Source organism: Dermacentor andersoni, chromosome 3 (genome assembly GCF_023375885.2).
Source record: "Dermacentor andersoni chromosome 3, qqDerAnde1_hic_scaffold, whole genome shotgun sequence".
Classification (NCBI taxonomy): domain Eukaryota; kingdom Metazoa; phylum Arthropoda; class Arachnida; order Ixodida; family Ixodidae; genus Dermacentor; species Dermacentor andersoni.
This window is the reverse complement of record NC_092816.1, coordinates 172,987,032-173,011,169: the sequence shown is the minus strand read 5'-3', so window position 1 is coordinate 173,011,169 and position 24,138 is coordinate 172,987,032. Positions and strand designations below refer to the sequence as shown.

Sequence of the window (24,138 nt, the reverse complement as noted above, 5' to 3'; positions counted from 1 at the left end):
GAATATGTTGCGGACCTTTTATCCTTACTGCACCTGTATAAACGTTTGCTTTGAAGGGTAATTAACTCTACAGCTGCTAAATTAACTAAATTATTCGCTTGCTATAGTGGCACAGTGACAACGGACCCTCCTGCACCGTCATGTAAAACTCAGGCAACAATGCGAAAAGCAGGCAAACAGCCTGTTCTTGTGGGGATAAAACAGTTGTAAACGACACGGTAAAGAAAACTAAATCAAATTTGTGCAGTGAAGTCAGGCAGTTGCATCCCTTCGTGGGAAACTTTGAATCGCATAAGTGCAAGCACTTGCATGTTCACAGCTGATCAACTGTGCAGAAACATTGATGCCATACATGTTTCTAATAACGGTTTCTAATAAATTTGTCATCACATATATTAGCGTGTAAACCCATATAATGATATCTGCTGCGATTAATACCTGTATAAGTAATGAAATATCATGCTACTTGCAAGAACATATCACCGGGATTTTAGAACAAATTTCTGCATTTCAGCTACATACAATATGGAGCGCGTAATTAGCCGCACGGAAAACTAGCCCCATGGAGATAGTTGATATGTGGTTTATTCAATAAAGGACCACAAACTGCTTTTTACAATGACAAATGATTCCAAGTTTTACCTACATACAAGAAAGAAAAAAAATTATAGACAGAAATATTGTTCTTCAATTTGTTCACCTGCCACTGTGACTATAGCATTCTGCTGCTAACACAAGGCGAGGGGTTGATTTTCCAGCCATGGAAGTCGCATTTCGATGGGAGTCATAGGTAAAAAAAAGCTCTTGCACTTAGATTTATTTCATCACCTTTTATTGAACCATTAAGCTGCCAAATACTATTGCATAAGGGGGCATGCTTCTGCAATATCTAACACCAATCGAAAGCAAAGGGCACAATTGTAAAACTACCATCTTTCGTGATAATTCGTGGGTGTAAACATTCAATGCATCGATATGTATTGGTCAACAGCACTGCACAAATGAGCATAATCAGGTATAGCAAGTACTCTGTCAGGAAGTTGGTTCTACATATGTATAAATGTCAAGAAATGAATGCTCATACTACATCGCACACACAGCACAAAGAAAACCTTTTTCAAGAGTTATCTCTTATGGCAAACATGAGTGGGCCATAAGCAGCAGAAACTTTATTACAGGACATTGTGTAATACCGCTTATGAAAGAATGAAGAGGGTGAAGAGGCTTTTAACAGCAGTACCTCATGCTACTCTAATAAGAGGAACGATGAGCAAGAAAAGTTGTGGTAGAACATTTAAATTAAACAGTAACTTTTTGAAAGACAGAAAATTCCACGTGAGAGTTGGAGATACATTTGGCCCACCCACACCAACAACACAGGCATAGTACAAGAAGTACTACTGCCTGTGTTGTACTGCAATCTATGGGAAAGCTATCTTATACACAAATCAAGAATGATGCAATAAGCTGTCGACAACACTGCAGACTTTCTTGCCCAGTCTGGTCTCTCGCTTTTGATAAGTCAGCTTACATCGACGTCGGATAAAAGACGAATCAAGAACTACCCCAGATTTCAAAATGTGCTCCACGTATCTGGACAAATATACCCGCAAGTCAACATCTACAAATCCTCAGCTAGTGTAAGACCATGACGGCAGAGCCAGCACGTGGGTGACACAATTATGCAATGCCTGGACGCAATACAGGCATCGGGTAATAACAGGTCTTTCCGACTTTATCATGCTTGAAGACCTCAATGAGAAAGAGCAAACAAACAAGCACCTAGACAGAGTAGAGTTGCAGCCTGCAGCAAAAATTTTTTGCCTCAAGAGCTCAGAACCTGGTCCCAAGATACTATGCCAGCTAGCATATGAGATGCAAAGACGACTACCCCTCCCTTCAGAAACAACCTCGGGAGCACCTGAACTTGAAACACAACAGGGCACATACCATGCAATATGGCTATTATGGGGGCAAACAATTAGGCCAGGAGACTATATGCAACTGCCAAACACACAGAGGAGGTGGTTAATTATGAAGATGCAAGCAAACATCGGGCACATATAGGCATAGTACACTGATGTGGCAATAGCAGTGTAACAGTAGTATGACACTACATAAAATTAAGCCCCATATAAGTGAGTACCATTCCCGGCCATCCTACACCTAGAAAAACTGAACTGAAAGCAATCAAAGTAGCACTTGTAGTGCAAATTAAAACCTGCGTAACATTCTGCACACCTGCAGGGATTCATCAGAAACTGTCTGGCCCTGCACATCACATGAGATTGTGAGGAAATTCAGGAGATTGACATGCGGCTTGCAAGCACATGGCGAAGAATTAAATTACAGGATACATAGCCAAGCACATATTCCAGGACTCAAGCGGGCTTATAAGCCCGGCATAAGAACGGAAAACTGGACGAGTTGGTGTGTATTCATTATTAACTAAAGTGCAACAGATAGAAAACGGACAAGAACGAAGCACTCTGTGTGTTCACTTCGTTCTTGTCCATCGTATTTCTGTTGCACTATAGCTAATGAACTCACAAGGCTGCACAGGAGAAGAATGATACCTTCGCCCAAGGGCCCGATTGCACATCGAAATCAATGTGTGCGCACGCACACAGACACACAGACACACTCACACACACACACAAATGTTGCGAGGGTGCATAGCATGAAGGAAGTATCAACAGGATGACACTAGAGATGGATGAGGACTAACTTTCAACTAAGGTTCATTGTAAAAATGTGGCGAGGTATAGCAATTACCAGAACAAAAAAAAGACTTCTTTGAAGGCTAGATAAAAATTCGTGCTTGATGCAGCCAAACAAATAAAAATGATACAGAAATAAAATACAAAAGAATTCTAAGTGGAAGAAAAAAATCATTACAATTGCCAATCCTGCATGCCAGCACCTTTGAAGAAACACTGTTCTTATTCCAATAGAAAGACTGACAGCTTGCTTATTCAAGCACACTGTCCCAGCTCCACGTCATTGAAAAAAAAAAAAAAACCAGTTTCTTGGAAGGTAGCCGCATGCACACTTGGTGATCACAATGTTTTTTTTCCCTGGACTTGTATACTTATATGTATTTTCTCCCTTTCTCATTTTGATGTTTGGTTTCATCAAGCATTAGTTTTTATCATGTTTTATTGCTGTACTACCTTCTGGTAACTTTTACAAATCACTGCATTTTCACAATTAACTTTTTAATGAGAAGTTAGCGCACCCTCTTCTTACTGCTTCACACTATACATTCTTGCTACATTGGCCAAATAAAAAAAATTATAAGGTACACAGAAGCATCATAAGGGCCATTAAAGTGAGTTGTCGCAGTCTAAAAAAAGTAAAGAATAGCCTGGCTGCAAATGGCACCTGAGAACACATAGGACGAACAAGAAAACCGAGTTGATCTGACAACCAAAAGTTTAATGTACACGCCGAGTAAATGCTGGCTGACAAGCAATAAACCGAACATACACAAAAATGAAAAGCAAGAATTACTGTGTGTTTCCTGACAGGAAATACACCCATTTATAACGGAGGCCATGCTGACAACATTCTCCCAGCGTTTTTATATCTACACCTTCCATAATTTCTCTAGGCAGCCGACCTGCACAGAATGCTAGCTTCTTCCTGTACAATGCACGTTCACATGCCGAGAGTGCAGTGTAGAGGACGAAGCTAGCTAGCATTCTGTGGAGATCGGCTGCCCAAAGAAATTATGGACGCTGTAGATGCAAAGACACTGGGAGAATCTTGTGTCACCAGGGCCTCTGTTACACTTTCAGAGATGTATGCGTTTCCTGTTGGCATCTGTATAGACACACATCAGTTTTAGCTTCTGCTTTTTGCATAACTTCGATTTATTGCTTGTCAACCAGCATTTGCTCGGCATGTTCGATAAACTTTCATTTGTTAGTACGCCTCATGATCTTCTTGGTTTCTAGCAGAAATGTGTTCATTCTTTTTACAGTGCAGCTGTATATGTCTAGGCGAAACACTCGTGGTCCGATTACAAAAGCGCTAGTGGGGGGAGGGGGGAGGCGGTATGAGCCATTGTTTAGGGGGGTGTGAGCCATTGCATTCGTCCTACATGACGGACAGAGAAATTCCTTGTTTCGTAGACATATTAATGCTTATGTATTGAAAATATATACATTTATCTACGTATTATTGCAGGCAAGGGACACAGAGGGGGACGGGGTTAAGACAAGATCATGATGTCATAATTATCTCGCAGCAAAGGTGTGGTGGACCATTGGCTACACCGATAGTTACGTCGTTTCTCTCTCGCAGCAGAGCGCGCCTGCAGCAGTCTCTCTCCGACTTCATAATAGGTTCAAAAATATATCCCTGTATTTAAATAAATGAAATGTGGAGCCCCGGTGTGTCACTTCGTAACTACAGTACATAACCGAGTCATAAATGCTATGATTAACGCGTTACAAAACACGAATGCGTAACATAATTCAGAAAGACTTTGATGGACCCACTGGATTAACACAGTGTGCCACTCATTGCACTTTCCATGATGCTGATCTTGCGAAGCGCGATGCGTGGCATTCGAAATAAACAATGTGATAAACCGAAGCCAAACATGTGCGTAACCTCATTAAGAAATACAAACATAACCAATAATATAGAAATACTTTAATAAACCGTCAGAATTAACCCAGTGATAAACAAAGGGGCCGCACATTTCGGCTTCGCTGGTTTGCCATGGGTACAGCGTGCATGGGCAGTAATTTTTCTGTTATTGTTTATTAAGTATTGTATAATGTTGTGCCAGTAAAACACGTTGGGCTAGTTGGTGCTGCTTTGTTCTGCTGGTTTTTTCTTAATGATGTGCCCTTCTTCTTTTTGTAACTACTTTTTTATTCCCCCTCACCTAATACTCCAACCTTGCAGCCTGTCAAGTATATAATTAAACAAGTACATACGCACATGTCAGTCATTAATCTGCATACACCTCGCACCATTTCTTGCTCAATAAACGTCAGTGTGTTGATGTCTGGCAGTGTGCATCTACATTACCTGCCGTTTGCATTTCGTTATAGTTTGCGAACATTGTATTGCATAAATATTACATGACATTAAGATTGTGATATATGCGGTGCATAAACAAACCTTGCAAGAGATGACATGTTGGATTGTTCAAAATAAGACAAATTGTGTATATCACAGTTCTTTTAACAGCATTTAATTGACCACTTCACAAAAACTTCACTTCGCATAGATTCCAACACGTACACTGAGTCTGCAGTTTTTTTTTTTTGCTTAATGATATGGTCATTACTGCATGGCCACATTGCAGATTTGAAAACAAAGTTCAATAAATTCGTTTGGTTCAATAATAAAATATCCGTAGATCCCTGCGATTGCAACAATAGAACTTGATAGAATCATGCACACTATAAGATGTGGACAAATGCTGAGGACAACCTCCAGAATGTTTGCATCCTGATACTTACGAAAGTGAACAGTTTCATTCTATAGCTGTCAATGTGAGGGAGAAAGAAAACCTAATTGGGTTCGTGGAGCAAAAATGCATTGATAAGCTTAGAGATATAGTCATTGGTTAACACTTTCGAAATGAATGCTTTCGAAAAATGCTGTCAACATTGAAGTAGCCTTTCGACAGCAAAAATAAAAAAAGAATAAGTTTTTCCAACTCTGAACATTGAATCGCAGTAAAGCAAGCAGGCAGAAAATTCTGCCAGTATAATCTGTTTAGGAACTCCAAAGCAATCTAGTTTGAAGTGAATGCCATAAGCATGTCGAAACAATGTTGATGTAATACCGGCTAAATGCATGACTACCTTAAGAAATCTCGATGATTGCTATAAATTACAGTGAAAAAACTATAATATCTTATAACATTAATAATGTAATAATATTTATTTTCACAAAACAGGCTAACCGTGAGCGCGGTGCGAGGCTAAGCAGAAAGCTGAAAACCCTACGGCAAGTGTGCCTGCCGTGGGCCTACGATCCTGTATTATGGATAGCGCGTACTGATATGGTCTTTTTGTTAGAAGTTCAGAGTATACTACCAGCGCGAGACGCAGCACAACAAAGTGGACGACAAGCGTTCATTTAGAATGCTATGTTAGAGTGTGCAGGTTTCTACAAAAGTGATGGTAACTGCTCAAAACATTTGATGTGTCGGCTTTTGCTCCTTTCGAAATATTTAGAGAGGACTCCCATATATATATTCACAGCACATGCACGGCGACGGACGAACCAGGCTAGCCCTAAGGTTGAATTGCACAACACAATTTTTATTCCACGTTCAGTAATTACACATATCATTTGCGGCTTCGTTCAGGGGCACACGCGGGCTTTCGGGTTGGTGTGTCTTGTTGAGTTTGGCGCAAGAATATGAATAGGAGCCGGCAGCGCATATGCGCAATCACGAGCAATGTACCCAGAAGCTGACGCCAAGCACAGGTTGCGCGAGGATCTTGTTGGGCTGACACGATGACTTCGTGGCAGCCGAATTCCGAATACTGCATATGCGGTGAGGATAGCTATATGAACTTGTCGATAGGTCATCTTGTAGATAGTTGTAGCGCAGGCAGAACCAAACGGTCACAGAAGGCAGATGAGACAAGACACAGCGCTGAATCACCTGCGAACAGCTGTTTACATGTGCCATGTTGCACTGAACTTCAGAAACCGCCGTTGCGCACTCTAAAACAAACCTTAACACGTTTTCAAATTACTAAACATGCATATTATTTGCTCCTAATCAAGAAAAGTCAATAATATAATGTAAAAGTTTTAGTCATTACAATAGAATAATTATACAGAATGTGCCACAAAATCTGGAAGTAAGCGACCCGGGCGTCGCACCAGTCGCCTTGTTGAAATCGCAATCATGGGAAATGGGCCCTGTAAAAATCGCATGGCGACGCGTGCAACTGCGCCGATTTTCGTCGTTCCAGTCGCAGCATGTGAAACAGCCTTTAGTCGTATTTTCCGCGTTCGATGATTCTGTATTAAGAATCAGATGTTTTATTTTGCCCTTCAACAGCGTCAAGATGGATGAATTTGGCGCAGTTAAAAAGTAAAAAGGATCTGCATCAAGTGCTCTTCCCCTAATATGGCAGAAGGAATCGTGAATGTAAATAAAATGTTGTTGCCATTAGACCTCCTTATGCGAGGCTGTCATTCTAAGGTGAACTGCTCTTTTTTTTTTATAAAACGAATTAGAACATCCTGGTAGGCTACGAGTAGTGTTATGTTCTCTTACGTGTAAACGTAGAGAAATAAACTGAATAAGCGAATCGCAGAATTGCTTAGCTATATCTTGTTCTGCTTTGGTTTCACAAGAACAGCTTGGTTACGCGGAGGTTGCGGCTGTCTCTACTGCGCAGAACATGCAACGCCCTCTTGGACAGAATCGATATTGCGCAGCCTGTGTATCTGTTTCTCTGACATGTCTTTAGGCTTGGTTTTGCCAATCAATCGAGCACCTGAAGTTTCAAGCGCAAATGCATTGGCAGGAGGACTAACAAGCAGGATGGAGCGATCAGAAATTCGCGTAAAGGCTGCCTGCCAAAGGTTGCGCGCAATTGTTGTTTTACAGGCCTTATCACAGGGCCCCTGGCGCACCGTTTCAACGCGCGGCCAGTCATCATTGCAGGAGCTGTGATCTCGGGTATTGGTGCGATGCTGAGCTTCTTTGCCAATAGCATCGCCATGATGACAGTGACACTTGGAGCGATACATGGTAAGGTTACATCCGTTTGGATATTACACAACTGTACCCACAAAACATGTTAAACTCTCCCCATAGGTGTCTGGAATGCGAGAACGCGAAAATGTTTAGTTGCTCCGCAGCCAAGCCCTGTAGACATCCTAGTGCGCGGTAGATGTAGAAGTTCCTCTTGCCCAGTGCTCTTCATCATAGAGATTGGACGTTTAAGGCGAGCAGCAAATAAGCGTTCCCGCAGCTCCCGCATGCGGAAAATTTATGCGGCCATGAATAAATATAATAAAAGTGAAGCAAAGCATTTTCGCTCTTACAAGCATATATAGCACCGGCTCTGGACCTTCGGTAAAGCGAAACGCGTATTGTGGTTGTTGCGTTTATTTTTCTGCACGTGTTAACAAAAACATTTGCGCCAGATTTTCTACAGCGATTTCAAATCTGTGACCCTGGAAAAAGCAATATTTTTTATTTAGGTCGCCAATTTCTTCTAAAAAATTGACAAAGATGGAAAATTTTCTGAAAACGAAACTTCTAAGTTCACCGCTCTGTAATACAACAAGGAAAAACGATATCACAATTCTGTGAATTGCATCATATAGTACATCTAATCCGGAGAAAATTGATATGTCACACATTATTCTAAAGATATTCAGTAATATGGAAATAAAGCTTTTGCAGAACGCTTGTACACAACGTAACAAATTCAGCTAAGATATAAATTGACATATCAGACTTGTCCACCTTGAATAATCTAATGGATATCGTTTACAGAACTGCGATACTGTTCTTTATCCAGAGCTATCAATTTATAAATTCGTGCATCTATGTTTTTTGGAACATGCGAAATTTTGAAAGGTCTTTTAACAAAATTTAAACCCTAAATAGAAATTCCACTTCCAACAGTCACTAAAATTTAACTTTTTCTCTCAAATACAACAAATTTCATTATAATTGGTTCATAAGTTACCTGAGAAAAGCGTTTTTGCGTTTTACGTGTATTTGAATAGGCCGCGTCGTAGTTGGGCCCGAGCTGAAGCTTCCTCTTAACACGATGGGAGCTATGATATCGAGTGTCGCTATAAGTTCAACTCGGCTTCCACAACTGGCCGTAAAAGAACGCTTCGAGCTTTTTCTGGCGCTCATCTTCTGGCTGAACCGGTTCAGTGTGTTCCTCAGCGATCGTACCAAGTGAATCCTTGAAGATATTGCTGTACCGACCCAGCAAGGGTACCAGCCTGGCTGTTGCACTGACTTGTACGAGGCTGTCTGCAATCGTTCTAGGGCTACTATGTTGCTCCAGTTTGACTGCATGCTCTAATAGCAGCCTCGCCCGATACGTGGAGGTGCTTGTCCCTATTGCAACATACAACGGCAGTTTGCCGACAGGATCCTGGTGTCGTACATGTGCACTCGATAAGAGCACTGGCACATGTTCGGAGCTGGTCGACACTGGATCTAGCTTCTTGGTCGTGAAAATCTTCTTGAACAGTTGCAGTAACATGACGACCACGGCTTCGCTGGTTTCGAATTTTATACACGCAGGCTTATTGTCATCTGTAACACTGACAGTTATCGCGACGTGGTGAGGGCGCCTTACGTGTTTCGCTTCTACCACGACGGAGTCAGTCATGCTGTCGTCCACATTTTCGAGGGATTTTATGCTCTTTCGCTGCTTGCGTTTCTTTTGCGAGCAGCTCTTACAGGAGCAGTATATATTATATGTGTCCCTTATTTGGACACTTGCAGAAAGTGACAGCAGTATGTGGGCAGCCTTTGTTCGTATAAATTGGCTAGTCCTGGTGGAAGCTGCAAGGAAACGACGCACGCCGTTATTAGAACGCAACTCGTGCACGTCGCACAAACCATTTTCCAAAGCACGCGTGAGCAATGCAGTTCTAGGAGCAGTCTTCGTGGCAACCGCCTGCTACAGCTTTCTGGAACGCTAGTCTCTTGTTCTCAGGGAAGAGTAGTTGGACCGCTTCGTGGTTGAAGGGGCATACAAATTGGTCGCCGACTTTGCAACCGATTCGTATGAATCGATTTACGAATCGGTCGCAGTCGCGGCTTGTTCAGGAAGACATATGTTGTCGCAAGTTATGCAAACCTCCTTAGCTCCGCAACGAAGTTAGCCACAACCTCGTTGTCTGCTTGACGTCTCTCATAAAACTTCGTCGTCTCTGCAATGAAGCACGGCTGCGGAGCAAACTGGACCCGAAGTAGATCTTACAGTGCCTCAGATGTCTTGGCTGACGGCAGCTCCGGTGCTGGTGGCAACTTTAAGCCATGCGGCTCATGGTGGTGCGAGAGGGTTCGTCACCTGCTGCTGCGCTTGTGGTGGCCTGGTTAGACAGTTTGTGGTGCCTCCGGGACCCTCATTTGTTATATTGCAAAATTTGACAACTTATGTCAACAAATTGTTTGGAAAACTAAGCACGGATAAACTAGACAAACACACAAGAAAGGCGAAGACAACGTTGTGGTCATGTCTTGCATCGACACGGAGGTACCTAAAGTCATGAACTATGTTGCGTTGCCTCTACAAACTGACACGGCATTCTGAACTTCGTCGCCAATATGTTGTGGCTTCATCGAAGCACGAAAGTCAGGCAAACCCGTTCGTAAGAGAAACGGAAATAATGTTCATACTTATCTTCTGCTACAGATACGAACGAAAGTTTACAAAAAGGTTGGAGTGAGCGCAGCACGAGTAGTGGGACTCCGAAAACCTGCGGCGAGTAACTTGAGCCTTTGCTGCAAGAGTGCGCGCCTGCGTCAGTATCATGAACAACAGCCACAACATTGCCTCAGCAAGGCCTTCGCGCCTGGCTGGTCACAATCATAATACATAGCAGTCATCTTAACGAATAGCCACGTGTTACAAAACTTCGAGGAGTGTTTTCACGCAATTGGTTGTTCTTCTCACAAGACTTCGTATCTTCAAGGCACTCCCATCATTACAAGTACTGCGGCATAACACTGTGTCGCAATAACGTGGAGTTATCTTGATGCGTTACGCCTGAATTTTGATTATTTGACGTTGTGTCGAAATTGCGCTCAATATTTTTAAATTATAGGGTTTTACGTGCCAAAACCACTCTCTGATTATAAAGCGCGCCATAGTGGAGGACCCCGGAAATTTGGACCAGCTGGGGTTCTTTAACGTGCACCTAAATTTAAGTGCACGGGTGTTTTTTTGCATTTCGCCGCCATCTGAATGCGGCCGCCGCGGCCGGTATTCGACCTCGTGCTCAGCAGCCCAACACCAAAGCCGCTCAGCAACCACGGTGGGTGCGCACAAAATTAAGGTATTTTGTATGTAGGCCACACCCACTCCCTTGCACACACGCATCAACGCAAACACAAATGCACACACCAACACATACACACTGAGAAAACGGAGGTTCAGCCGTGTTGCGTTTAGGCAGAGGCTAATGACACTGTCTTATGTGGAAAATAATTAATTGTGCTTGGGGTTGCTGCCATTTCAAATGAAAAAAGAAAAGAAAACTGAGACCTGCCATGGTTGCTTAGGGGCTATGGAGTTGGGCTACTGAGCACGAGGTCGCGGTATCAAACCAATGCCCCGGTGGCCGCATTCCCACAGGGGCGAATTGTGAAAACACCCGTGTGCTTAGATTTAGGTGCACGTTAAAGAACCCCAAGTAGTCTAAATTTCCAGAGCCCCCCACTACGACGTGCCTCATAATCATATTGTGGTTTTGGCCCGTAAAACTCCATAAATTAAAGAGAAACTAAGGGGTGTCTTTATGTGTTCTTTTATGTTTGAATATTTTTATTAGGGTTGTACCGCATTATTTAGCATATTATATAACTGCCGCTAGAATAATTGCGAAAGCTATTGTCTAAAACAGAGAGCAGCTGTCGAGACTGTAAGTGCTGCGTCACTGAAATGCGATAAGTGCTACTCTTACATACTTAAAGTGTGTGTTTTTGTCATTCCGTTCTCGCAGCGATCGGAGCCGGTATGGTGTTTGTCGTCTCGCCGACCATAATCAGTGAGCACTTCGTCAAGCACAAAGGTCTCGCAATGGGCATCAACTTTACCGGCGTCACAATGGGCACGTTCGTTTTTCCCAAACTTCTCGAGTACATCACCAAGACGTACGGCCTGCGCGGCGCACTGCTCATCTTCGGTGCCATTGTAATGAACGGGCTCGCGTTCAGCCTGTTCCCGCGGACACCCAAGTGGCGAAGCGCCTCTCCCGAGGAAAAGCTGGTCAAGGCTCAGGCTTCACCGTCTACCTCCAGTGGCGATAAGAAACACGGGACTTTGCGCCATGGGCTCACCGTGTTCAAGCACCCCATCTTTTATCTCGTCATGTACAGCTTCATTGTTCACAGCTTCGGGTTCGAGTGTTACATATCATTGTTCGTGGACTTCGCCGTAGACCGAGGTGTCGCCGTTTCCAGTGCAGTTACCATGATTTCCATGGGAGCCATCGCCGAAGCGCTCGGCAGGCTCACACTCCCCGCCGCCGTCGACCGTGGCTGGCTGACCAACAAGCAGCTGATCGTACTAATCTTTGCCGTCCAGGGAGGAATGTTCATAATCCTGCCTTTCCTCTACATTCACGGGCTCATCTTCGCCGTGGCCGCCATCATCGCTTACACCATCGGCACTGGTCTAGTGCTGTTTCCCGTCATCCTCGCTATTTACCTGGGCCAAGAAAGGATGTCCATGTCATATGGAATGGTCATCGCCTCAGCCGGGCTACTCTCGTTTATAAAGCCCTCTGTGATAGGTAAGGATTAAAGAAAAATTGCTTGTTATGCTTCATTACTACTTTTGGCACCCATAAAGTGCCAATTTCGTAAGCAGTAACATACTTAAACACGTGCATCTGCTGGCATAAAAAGTGACTACAAATCACAAAAGCCACCGTGGTTGTGAAACGCGTGAAATGTTCTTAGCCTCGTTCTTTTTGCCGCAGCGAACGATGTGCTTAATTTTGTTGTGACGAAAAATTACAATTACCTGAAAAACATATTTGTGTTCACTTTTAGTTGGATAAAGTAATCTATGGCAATATAACATTTTCTGAGTCCGTAGCGAATGCAAGTCATATTAAATCATGCGTTATACATCGTGATGATGATTGCAGCGATTTATTCACCGAGGAAGTCGAGTTAGAGGTAAGAAATGTCAAAACTCCATTTACTATGGTCTTCAATCATATCTCATTATTCGATCTTGAGCTGTGTACGACACAAACTAACGAGACGAAAGGAACATAGATGAGCAAGGGATGCTCAAGCGGACACAATTCCTGGCCTGTGTTACGTTCAGCCGGCTAATTTGTGCGGTACACAGGGCAAGAACAACGAATGCCCACCAATCAGTACCATTCATCCGTCTGTCAAATTAACCATATCAACGTGGAAGTTTTGAGAAGATGGGCTGGAGAACAGGCATTTGGGAACAATTGCGTCTACAAGAAATAGCGGAGGAGGTATGTCAGTAAACTTCGCTCTATGCAAGAGATACTGAAGAATGGATGCCTTTTTCCGCAAACGAAGCAGTCGAAAGTTCGCACAGAAAAGCCCACACAGGAAGTAAGATTTGTGTCTATACCTAATAATAATTGCAGATCCCAGCATTAGTGCTATGCATAGAGCTGCCAGCGGCAAAGCGTAGAGACTGTGGATGAGCAAGCTTTAGAGTTGTCATCAAGAGTGCTAAAGATGGAAAGAAAAAACTAAGATCAGTAAAAGTAGCAGCAACTGGAAGACATATGTAGGCTCTCAATCAGGCGCATAAGGACCGCAAGTGGCAATGAATGGAGAGTGCAAGTAAAATAATTTCTCAGGCTAGAATTGTAGGCGGGAGTAGAGTACAAAGAGAAGCGCGAAGCAAGCTTTACAAAAAAGTAATAGCGGGAGAATCACCAAAGCGTGAAAGTATCGAAGGACATAACTTTGACCATATACACCGAAGCTGGTGAAACTGAACAACTAGGGGAGTAAGCGACATCTGAGCGTCTAAATTAGCAAAACTCAAAGGCGCCGTCAATATTGAGGAAAGCGTAATATTCGCAAGACGATCACTCTTCATTTGCCAAAAAGAGGTGTTTGCAGTCAAAGATAAACAAGTCAATGTCGCCAGGAAGTATTATGATATACGAGGGTTATTTAAAATGTAAGGCCCGTTCGCTCCTATATATATATATATATATATATATATATATATATATATATATATATATATATATATATATATATATATATATATATATATAAATTCGTTAGTAAAAGTTTTTATCGGTGGGCTTAGTTTACTATAAACCTACTTAACTTTTCCACATAACCACCATTAACGTTTAAGGGCTTTTCGAACCTCTGGGGCAGTTCCTTTCGTCCAACTGCATACAAGTATACCGCCTGGGAATTGAACCAGATGACAGCGGCGGTCTTGAGTTTCTCGTTGTCTTCCAACCGTTCTCCCCCAAGCCACTGTTTCAGGTGCGAAAAGGGGAAATAGTCAATTGGTGCAAAGTTGGGAAAAAGTTCCCGACCAAAATCTTGAACCTTCTACTTGGTACGGGCAGCGGTGTGAGGACGCGCATGCTCACAAAGGAGGAGAATTGCAGACGACAGCTTCCTTCTCCGTAAATATTTGATCGCACGTCTCAATTTGTTGAGCGTTTCGCAGTATACGTCAGCTGTAACTGTAGTCCCACGCTCCACGAAATAAAGCAAAAGAACACCTTTTTCGTCCCAGAAAACTAGGGATGAAGTTGCGGAAGCTTTGCAGTACTGCTTTATAGATTCAAGTTGTGGAGGCTTTGCAAGCTATTTTGAAAACCCAATGTTCACAGCACGCACACGACACGGGGTACACAAATGATATACAGGGGCACATTACTGTCTCGTCTACCTAGGATTTGTCAAACCATCATTATACATGCAGGCAATTGATCAAATCAACCAGCGTTCACGTTTGAAGATGATAATCTAAAAATTACAATTCATCACTAATGTTTAATTTTGAGCACTCGCATAAAAAGTGCTAGATTTCTTAATTTCTGGTGCCCTAAGTACCTGCATATCAGCCTTAGTTTACGAATTCTTTAGAAAAGTGGTAGATTTTAAAATTAGGCACTGTATAGGTCGCCGCACGTAGCATATTTTTTTATTCAAGCAATCTGCCCACTGAAGTTGGTATCATGCGTGTGGCGTACTCAGTCAAAACTCAAAGCCCGTAATAAAGAAACTTGTGTGCCGTAAGAATTCAGCGAGAATTCCCAATCCTCTCGACTGTGACCTCCCCCCTCCCTCCTCACGACTTACAGCCGAGCCAAAACAGGTAACAATAACTACACATGCAAAGCTAACGAGAGAGTTACATCCTATGATCAGCGGACTTTCAAGTGATGCTTTTCTTATTTTCTTTTGCAGGACACTTTCGGGACTACGTTGGAGCCTACGATGCGCTTTTCGTTATCTGTGGGTCGCTCATCGCCTTTGCAGCCATAATGTGGATTCTTGTGTTCATGTGGGAAGCGAGAGAAAGGAAAAAAGATGTCGTGGGCAAAGGTGGTGCGCTGGAAGGTGCTGAGGCCGCTACAAAAATGTAGGAATGATAAATTATGAAGTATAAATCGCACACTCATTCAGGGTAGAAGAGGAAAACACTAGCAGTCGTCAACGAGTAAAGGCGACCTCCTGGCGCTGAAGTACTCATTCCTCGTTTCTTATCGCCTTCAGCATACGCGAGGGGATTCACAAAGCTTTTCATTGCCACTCTCTCAGTGACAATATCGGCGCTGCATCTGCAATTCATAACTTCGCAAAACTCTACACTTCTGTCAGTTTCGCACTACGTCTGTGCGACAACAGCACATTATGCATATTGTCACATAGTCGTGACGGCCAAGAACAAGCAACTGTTACAAATGTGAATCAGGATTGTAGCTCTGTACTCGGTGAACTTGTACAGTGAAAAATATGAGACCCTCAAATCACAAAGATGGCAGCGAGAGTTGTCGTCGGTCATCGCAATCTTTACTCACGGGTCATGTGCGTCGGCTATTTGTACATGGATCATTGTACATTCCAGCGCTCGCTTACGTTTAAGAATGTACGCGCGAAGTTTTGTCGTGGACGCAATGCGATTAGACCAGATTATTTCGCTATAAAATAGGCGACAACACTGAAGTTCCGACGCATACAATATGTGTATATATATATATATACATATATATATATATATATATATATATATATATACATATATATATATATATATATATATATATATATATATATATATATATATATATATATATATATATATATATATATATATATGTGTGTGTGTGTGTGTGTGTGTGTGTGTGTGTGTGTGTGTGTGTGTGTCCCAGCTAGCGTTAGCCAAGCTGTTCAACAAAAAAGTTTTTAAAAATAAAATGGGAAAGATGCCATTATAGAATCTACGGTGTTCGGTCGTGAAATGTGTGGCGACGTATCACCCTAGGTCTTAAAATTCTATCTTGCACCGTTTCTAAGTACTTTTGTTTTGTTGAACAGCTTGGCAAACTTAGCTGGGACACCCTCTATGTAAATTCATTTATATTTTTATAAATTCGAACTCACTGCAACGTGTCCCATTGTTGCAGTGCGCTTATTGAGCTTTGCGTGCTGAAGAAATTTGGTCGCTCGCATGTATATGTACTTCAGGTGTTCTAAATGTATTATTGCTTCATTCACATTTTGTTTTACATTTTTCTCTTACGTTTTTTGTGAGCGCCCTAATGCAAATAAGTGCGGTACGCCGTTTCTGTATTGGCCGGGACTAAGCAAATCATTGACGCAAGCTTATGCTGTGAAATTTTACAGCACAATAAAAAAAGTACTTAACGGACAGCCGTAGGCAGCTTCATCAAGGAAGGCGACTTTCAGGCCGCCTTAATCACGACGCCGAATTGCCAAGGAGAACTTCGTGCTCTTTCGATAACCTCCGTGATTTTTTTTATAGTGTGCCCGTTCAGCGCGAAATGCGTGGTATTCATTGCATCGCCGCGGCGGCCCTAGGTTCGCTCGAATTTGTCAGTTGTCAGTACTAGAAAAGTGAAATTTAGGATGCGTGGTGCTATTGCTAAAAATCCTGCGCCTAAGTTTCGAACTGGGTGAGTAGTGATTATGAGAGTCGAAAGATGGATATTGCGGCAATATAGCGTTTGGTCATAAACTGTGAGCAATAACAGGGAATGAGCGCACTTTAAAGGTCTACTGCAACGAAATTTAACATGGGCTAATTGTACTAGAAATGCCTAGTGTATACTCTCAATGTAATCGTGGCAAAGCCGCAGGGCTGGTAATTCCCTAATTTTGCTGTTAGTACCTATTATATAGCGCCCATGTACAAGATGCGTGCACCTTGCGGCATAGTGGTGGTAATGCGGATGCGGCGAATATTGAAGAACCGCACGCAACTGTTGATCTCTCAGCTGAGCCTAGTGTTGCGACCTGGGTTCGAAGACGTGGGATCCACTTTCCTCGTGGAGGATTGACTGAACGTGAGGCTGGGTCCGATATTCAGGACGCTGAACAAACACGTATACATTTACGTAAGTAGGACAAAAATACAAAGTAATACAGAAAAGTTGATGATGAAGTGGTAGTCGCTGATCACTCCCGCCGTCCGTAGCTCCTTGTATGCCTTGCGTGATCGTTGTTTAGTCACTTCCCCCAATTCAGCGTCAGGAGGCCGATGACATCAGGTCCCACCAATCCGGTGTCAGGAGACCGATGACATCAGGTACCACCAATCCGGAGGTAGGTTGCCCTTTTCACCGACTCCTATCGTACTCTGACAGGAGATGGCCGGATCATCGCACTGAGCCAACACCTCCTATACTTGTCAAGGCCAGCGCCTCACGCTGGCTCCCTCCGGCCCTTCTCGAGCGCGCCGCGTTGCGACTCATGCGTTGAGTGCGTGATACCGCTCGGTTTCTTGGCTGTTCTTTCGTTTTAAAAGCAATTCAGACTCCCTGTTCTGTTCCGCGCTAGCATTAGATAAATAGCAATTAACAATTGCACAGGGGGAGCCTGAGTGGGGCCGGGATATTCAGTTGCGAAAGCTGTCGAGCCTATTCACAGCATTAAGGCGACGTGCGCTACTTGCTCGGTCTTTCGCCAAGGTGTTTCAACAAGACCCATGTGAACTAACAGAATAATCAGCCCATTCGTTAAAATACACTCATATGACAACCGCATTGCGCAGCGTTTATTCTGAGTATTCACAATGCTGTAGTCATAATAACGTCAACATAATACAACATGTGCATTCAAAAGGGCACAGTTTACAAATTAAGCGCCAAAGAATGAGTGCCCCAAAATGTAATGCTGCCCTATATCAGACGCAATTCAAATTGCTGCATGAAGTCATACATACAAGGCCGCCCAGATAGGGAGCAGGGATCTGCACATATCAAAAACATTCACGTGTCATAACATAAATTAGATACAAAGCGATTCTTTAATGCATGATGTGCAGTTATCAGTTCGTCAAAGCGCAGTCAAATGCGCTCAATCCTTAAACACTATACCCCAGCATAGTAGGGTTCACATAGTATGCCTAAATTCCTGTAACAGAAAAAAAAGTCCGTATACAGTAAAGTATGACAGGTCTCGAATGTACACAGTAAGCATTGCTTTTAGTTGCCGTCCGCAGCATAGAATACAGATCACACAGGCATAAGTCAGAAAATGAATAAGTTGACAAAATTCACAATGATTGTTTTACCACCCAAAAATTCATCAAATATGCAATTTAGCTTTGCAAGAGAGTGAAATGCCAATATTTATTTTTAGTGAAGATACGAGCTTTCCTTCTTTGTGCGCTCTCTTCTTTTGCAACACGTGCTAGGTCATTACTCTGCTTGCAAAGGTTGTTCAAAAGTATGTTAGCCGCACAGTTTGCTAGCAAACTGGCTAACTGCTCATAAGTATGCCCTGTGATGCATGGTATTATTTCATCATATTCTGGCAAAGATTCAACGATGAGTGTCCTGACAAGCTTCCTTTGGTCGGAACTGCTGAGGAACTCTGTACAATATTTTTTCTCAGTAAGCTTCTTCACAATCACATCTGCATGCAACAGTAGTGACAACAAATGGTGAGGGAAATTTCAAACCGCCTCGATCTAAGTGCCTGATTAATGAATGCATGCCATCATAATCATTATCCTCCGTTTCCGTCTGCTCTCTAGCAGTGACCAAATTTTCCCTGCAACTGTCACATTTGAGTTTTTTCAATGCTGCATGCACACAGTGTCCAGCAACATAGGTAATGACAGCCATGCGGGAGCTTATACCATTCAGGTCACTCTCGGTAACAGAAATCGAGAAAGTGGTCTGCGTGCTGCTCGCGGTGCTAATTTCAATGTTCTGCAAGTCCTCATCAGCGATTACAGGCAGAGTGTTCTGCAGACGGGTTCGTCCCTCACTTTCATATAGCTGCCGCACAGATATATGGTATTGGCTGCTGCTAGCTGCCTATATTGCCCAAAGCGGTTCTCCAGGCAGTCTGTCTGAATTTTTCCAAGCAAGACATACCTGTGGCCAAGCTCCTGCAAGCAGTATTTTGCAAACTCCGAAATAGAGTACACAGACAGCCTCAATGCAGTGAGTGTTTCTTTCGTAAGGACTCCAGCATCATGCTTCAGGAATTCCCAAATATCCAGCCACGTTATCATGGAATTAAGGAAAAGAATTCTAGGATCATTTTCAGCTTGTGAGACTGGTTGCTCAAATATGTCACGGTGTTGGATGCCCTTCAAATGCGTTTTTACGTTAACAATGCTCCACCATCTAACAATAATCATGATGAAATCTGCTGTGGATTCTGCATGATATAAGGCTGGTGCATTTTTGTTAGCTCTCAGGCCATCTGCTACAAATGAATTGAAAACCTGTAACGCCAGCTTCACGTTTTTGCGCTCCAAATCGCTTGGATTGAGTGCTCTTGAGGTTAATCTATACCCAGTCTCCAAAAGTTCTGTCGCTTCTTGCTTCTACAGCTCTCTTACATCTTTGAATGATGCGCAATGGATGGAATCTGGATGTACGCTGTTTTTCGAAAGGTCAAAATGAGGGTAAAACAAGCACGTGCCTGGATTTTTTTGATTTATCCAATTATTTCGTATGCTCTTCAACAGGTGCACAGCATCAACCACATAAAAAAGTGGTCGTGAAGGATCTGCTTGATGTGGGTAAACAATTCTTAATTTATGCGGTTGTGAAAACATCATCATGGTCTTTCTGTTAAGCGAATTGTTGTCGGCGACAACTGCCACAACTTTGTAACCTATATCCTCCAAGCGTAGTATGATTTTCTTCAGAATGTTATGAAGTTGGTCAGCATTCAGTGTCTTTACGGGAAGGATATGTGCCACTTCTTTGAACGAACTAACGAGACTCTGTATCATGAATACATGAGCTGATGTTGCAGCTTCACATGAATTGACCGCCGCACCACAAATGCTGCCTCCCTTGTAATCAAGTCATGGCTTGATGTGTATTTCGTCCAGCATCAGGATCACATGGTATTATGGGGTTTCAGCTGCTTGAACCTGTGGGCAACATATTGCAGAAATGTACTATCTGAGGCCTCTGCTTCAGGAGACATTTGAAAGGAGGAGCATACCTTCCTTATAGTGCTTGGATGAGGCAAGGTCAGTTTGCTCGTGCTCCTTAAAAACTTGTAAGCATGAGCTGAAATTGTGTACAAAATGCAAGCATACACCATCGGCTGTGCGCTATACTCTTTGCGATTTGAACTGAGCAACAACGGTTGGTCCTTCAAAAATTTTACACTCTCTTTTTTGTGGTGTGCTATACTACTTTCAGCTTTCCCAAGAAGTTCATTCATGACAGCCAACAAGTGCTCGCAACTTCGGTTTTTATTAGTAAGCATGCACAGGTTTTCCAAAATAAATAGAAGTAAACTAATTTCATGAACACTTTCAGGCACAACACTGTTCCCAAGTCTCCTCACTGAAGCGCCTTGAAAGCATGCACTAACGTGCAGGTCCTCAAACACAGTCACAGAGGCTTTCAGGAACGGTTCATTTTGGTTTACATCGTTGAGGAATATTACACACCCTTTCCCATATATGACTGTCCAAGGTTCTGGCATTGAAGACATTTTCATCTCTTGGAATGTTGAAAAACAGTTCTTTTTCTTTTCCTCTGCATATGAAGCAAGGGAATCCTCAAGGGCACGAGAAAGCTGAGAGGCTTCTCCCCGGCTCCTTTTGACATCGGGCACCTCTCTTAATGTCTGTTGTACCTTCCAAAGGTACGAAGGACAGCCGGGAAATATAGTCGGGAGCGATCCCGGTCGCAAACGGGGCACAGGCAATGACACTTCTATCACCTTTCCCGTTCTCGAGTCGGTGTATGCCGTCGTATTCTCGATGCATTTCGGTTCGAAATGATCAGCGCATACCTACACAGATAAAATTTTGCGTTTCAGAAAAACATTCCCTTGCACACAGAAAAGAAGCGATAATAACAACAGCGACGTGAGGAATGAGGTAAATCCACAACACTTCGGATCGTTTGCAAACTGTACGAGCACGAATGGCATTCTCCTGCATACAAGAATGAGTGCTAAGAAGAAATAGCAGCATAAATACAATCGATATAAATGTTTTACCTTATTATATGCAGTTGGTGCGAAATCCTTTCGTGGAATGGCCCGCATCCACTTCTTTCGCGTGTCTTCGTCTTTGGGGAAAGAAAAGACTTGTACTTTTTTCCCGGTGTCGTAATTGCCAGTGCATCCCGGGACTTGTTCGGCATCATACGTGACACGACGACTTGAACAAATATCCACAGTAGACGGTACGGCCGAATAACAAGCGCAGCACAAGACACACGAACGGTGCCACACACACGAAAAAGACACCACGTTTTCAGCGGCAGCAACGAAGCCTAACAGCCAAGCGAAATGACCGCAGAGAGAGCAAGCCGGGTGATGTCGCTGCCGCAGGAGCTGCGCTCTTGACTCAGCCGCTTGGTCGTGACGTCAAAATTCTGGGAGCAGGCCTTGAGTATATAGGAGGTGTTGACTGAGCGCGTCTCTGGCTTGGACACGCCAGTTTGTGCTGCTGACAAGTGACAGCCACATCATTGCTAGTTGCTCAAACCTCTTATGAACGAAGTATTCCCGCGCTGGTCATAATTCATCCGTGTCGAGAACCATTTCGACGAGGCTGTCAGCGCATTCCCCATAATCGTGCGAGCCGTGACCGAGGGGTGTCGCGGGGTGAACGGCCGATCACAACAGCCCATCCACCGCCAGGAAGAGGGATCGAAAGGAGGCAGCTCATCAGTGCCCCTTGAAGAGGCCTTAGCCGCTGAGCAGGCGCAGCTCCGGCTCGAAGTGCCGGGCTCGCGGGGAGAATCACGCCCAATGGCCTACCTGGCTGCAGGCCGCAGGCTCGGAACTGGCATTTTAGTGACCAAATCGGCACATTGCCCGAGCAGCGATAAGGCAATCGCCCAACGCCCCTTCGAGATATGCCAGGTAATCCTCCCTCTCCCTTAATTATTCCGGGGTCAGGACCAGGGAGTGCCAGAAAGGCAGCCATAAAGGAGTACCGCGCAAACGAACCTAAACAAATTAATTAGTAATATAAATGTCACACCCTAAACAATGTTAAAATGGTAGCGTGACTAATGTTTTGATGAATTTCGTTTCCATCGTCTCTGAATGAAGGCGCAACTCAAGCAGCTCTGAGGCAACGATAAACAAATGAAGATCGTTTAAAACCTACATGAACAAACAATAATTAAAACCCTCACACACAAAAAAACTTAGGTTTCTTATCGAGGCATAAAGACTTAACAAACAACTAACTCATGAGTCGGCTACTTTCAGCCGCCTTTGTCCCTTTCCTTCGAAACGGCCCCAAGACCGCTGTCAGTTTGGTAACGCTAAGGCGAGGCTTAAATACAAAGAAAGGGGATCTCCCGGCAGCGTATCCCCCGTCTCCAACTCCGCCCTTCCCAACTAAAAATTCCACGTAGCGCGTGCTTCCCAAGTAGCCACAACGAAAGAAAAAGGCGCCCGTTACAACCACGGTATTCGTCACAGTGATTGAAATGGAAGAAGGGATCAGTGCCGCGTTACTCGTTCGGTCAGTGCCACGTGCCAGTGCCAGCGCCTCTAAAGCGAAACGTACTGGGCTCTGCTGACCGCGTTACTTTAAACGAAATTAATTCGTTTACTGCTCTTTAAAACCTAAAAGAAGTACGAAAGCTACACTATCTACGCGCAAAAAATCTTTGCAAAATATAGCTTTCCTAACGCGGACTAATAAAATGAGAAGTAAGACGTTCTTAATAATTAACAAAAAATGCATCGCGTACTAATTACAAAGATAACCAACAATAAAAAAAACTGATACAAGCGTTCAAATTACAAATAATCTTTCCTAATGCGTGCTCGAATGGGTCGCCGATGGACACCCTTTGGGCTGCGCTGATCATAAGAGGTGCGGGACCCACATTTTTCTTTGCCATCATCCGTCACTCCATGCGCTCGCGGCTTGCTGTCTCGTCCCTGAGGGGGAGGCCAAAAGTGCGGGAATAGCCATGTTCCCTTTGTTCTCGTTCTCGCGGCACATTCCCGCTCAGTGACTATTCAACTGGCCCGGTTTCGACGCGCATGTCTCAGCACAGTTGAATTTTTCCGCCGCACCCCTATTCGCAGAGGCGCGCTCTCTCTTGTCGTTATCAACCTTTCGCGACGCGTCCGTTTCCTGAATCGCCACAACGAACCCTTTTCGGCTCTGCGCGATGGCCCTGTCCCTCTGTCTCACGCGCGGTGATGTGGCGTCTTTCGCGAGTTTTCGATGCGCCGAATACTTCGCTCTTTTGTTCCTCCGCCACCTGAACCAATTTTTCGCTGCCAGGTGGTCACCGAATGTGTCACTAGAACAATCGTGCGTCGGGTTCCTGCCCTGCTTGACCGACAGAGCCATCTGTCTAGTTGGCGATTCCGGAACATCGTCCAAGTGTGGTGCTACGGGGAAGGTTTTCAGCGCCTCTTTACTCTCTGAAAGCTACTAAACCAAGGAACACCTTTAGGAATCGCCACTGTCTCTTCTTCGCTCTATATCCTCGGCAATGCCAGAGAGTCACTCAAGTGCTGAGGCACGAGGAAGGTATCCAGCCCTACACTGACCCTCATAGGGTTGCTGGAACAAGCCTCGTCCCCGCAAAGAAGGCTCTCCGGAATGGCCGCTGGCTCGGTTTCGGTGTACGACTGCTTTGCGCAGTCACCGATGATGGATCCCTGAGCGATTTCCTTTCCGTTCTGCCGCATCGGGTAATCTCTTGGCTCGGCCGCTACCGTATCTGGGTCTATCCTAGACGATT

The 24,138-nt window shown here is 43.9% G+C and overlaps 1 protein-coding gene across 2 annotated transcripts in view; it reads left to right on the top strand.

The window, feature by feature from the left end:
• Nucleotides 1-15,348, top strand: part of LOC126524452 (monocarboxylate transporter 12-like) — a 49,772-nt gene extending 34,424 nt beyond the window's left edge. For both annotated transcript variants that reach the window (XM_050172763.3, XM_055067322.2), the window contains exons 5-7: nt 7,604-7,747; nt 11,701-12,492; nt 15,146-15,348. In XM_050172763.3, the coding sequence (XP_050028720.1) occupies nt 7,604-7,747; nt 11,701-12,492; nt 15,146-15,324 (1,115 nt within the window). In that variant the 3' untranslated portion in view covers nt 15,325-15,348. The remainder of the gene's footprint in view (nt 1-7,603; nt 7,748-11,700; nt 12,493-15,145) is intronic.
• The last annotated feature ends 8,790 nt before the right edge of the window (nt 15,349-24,138 follow it).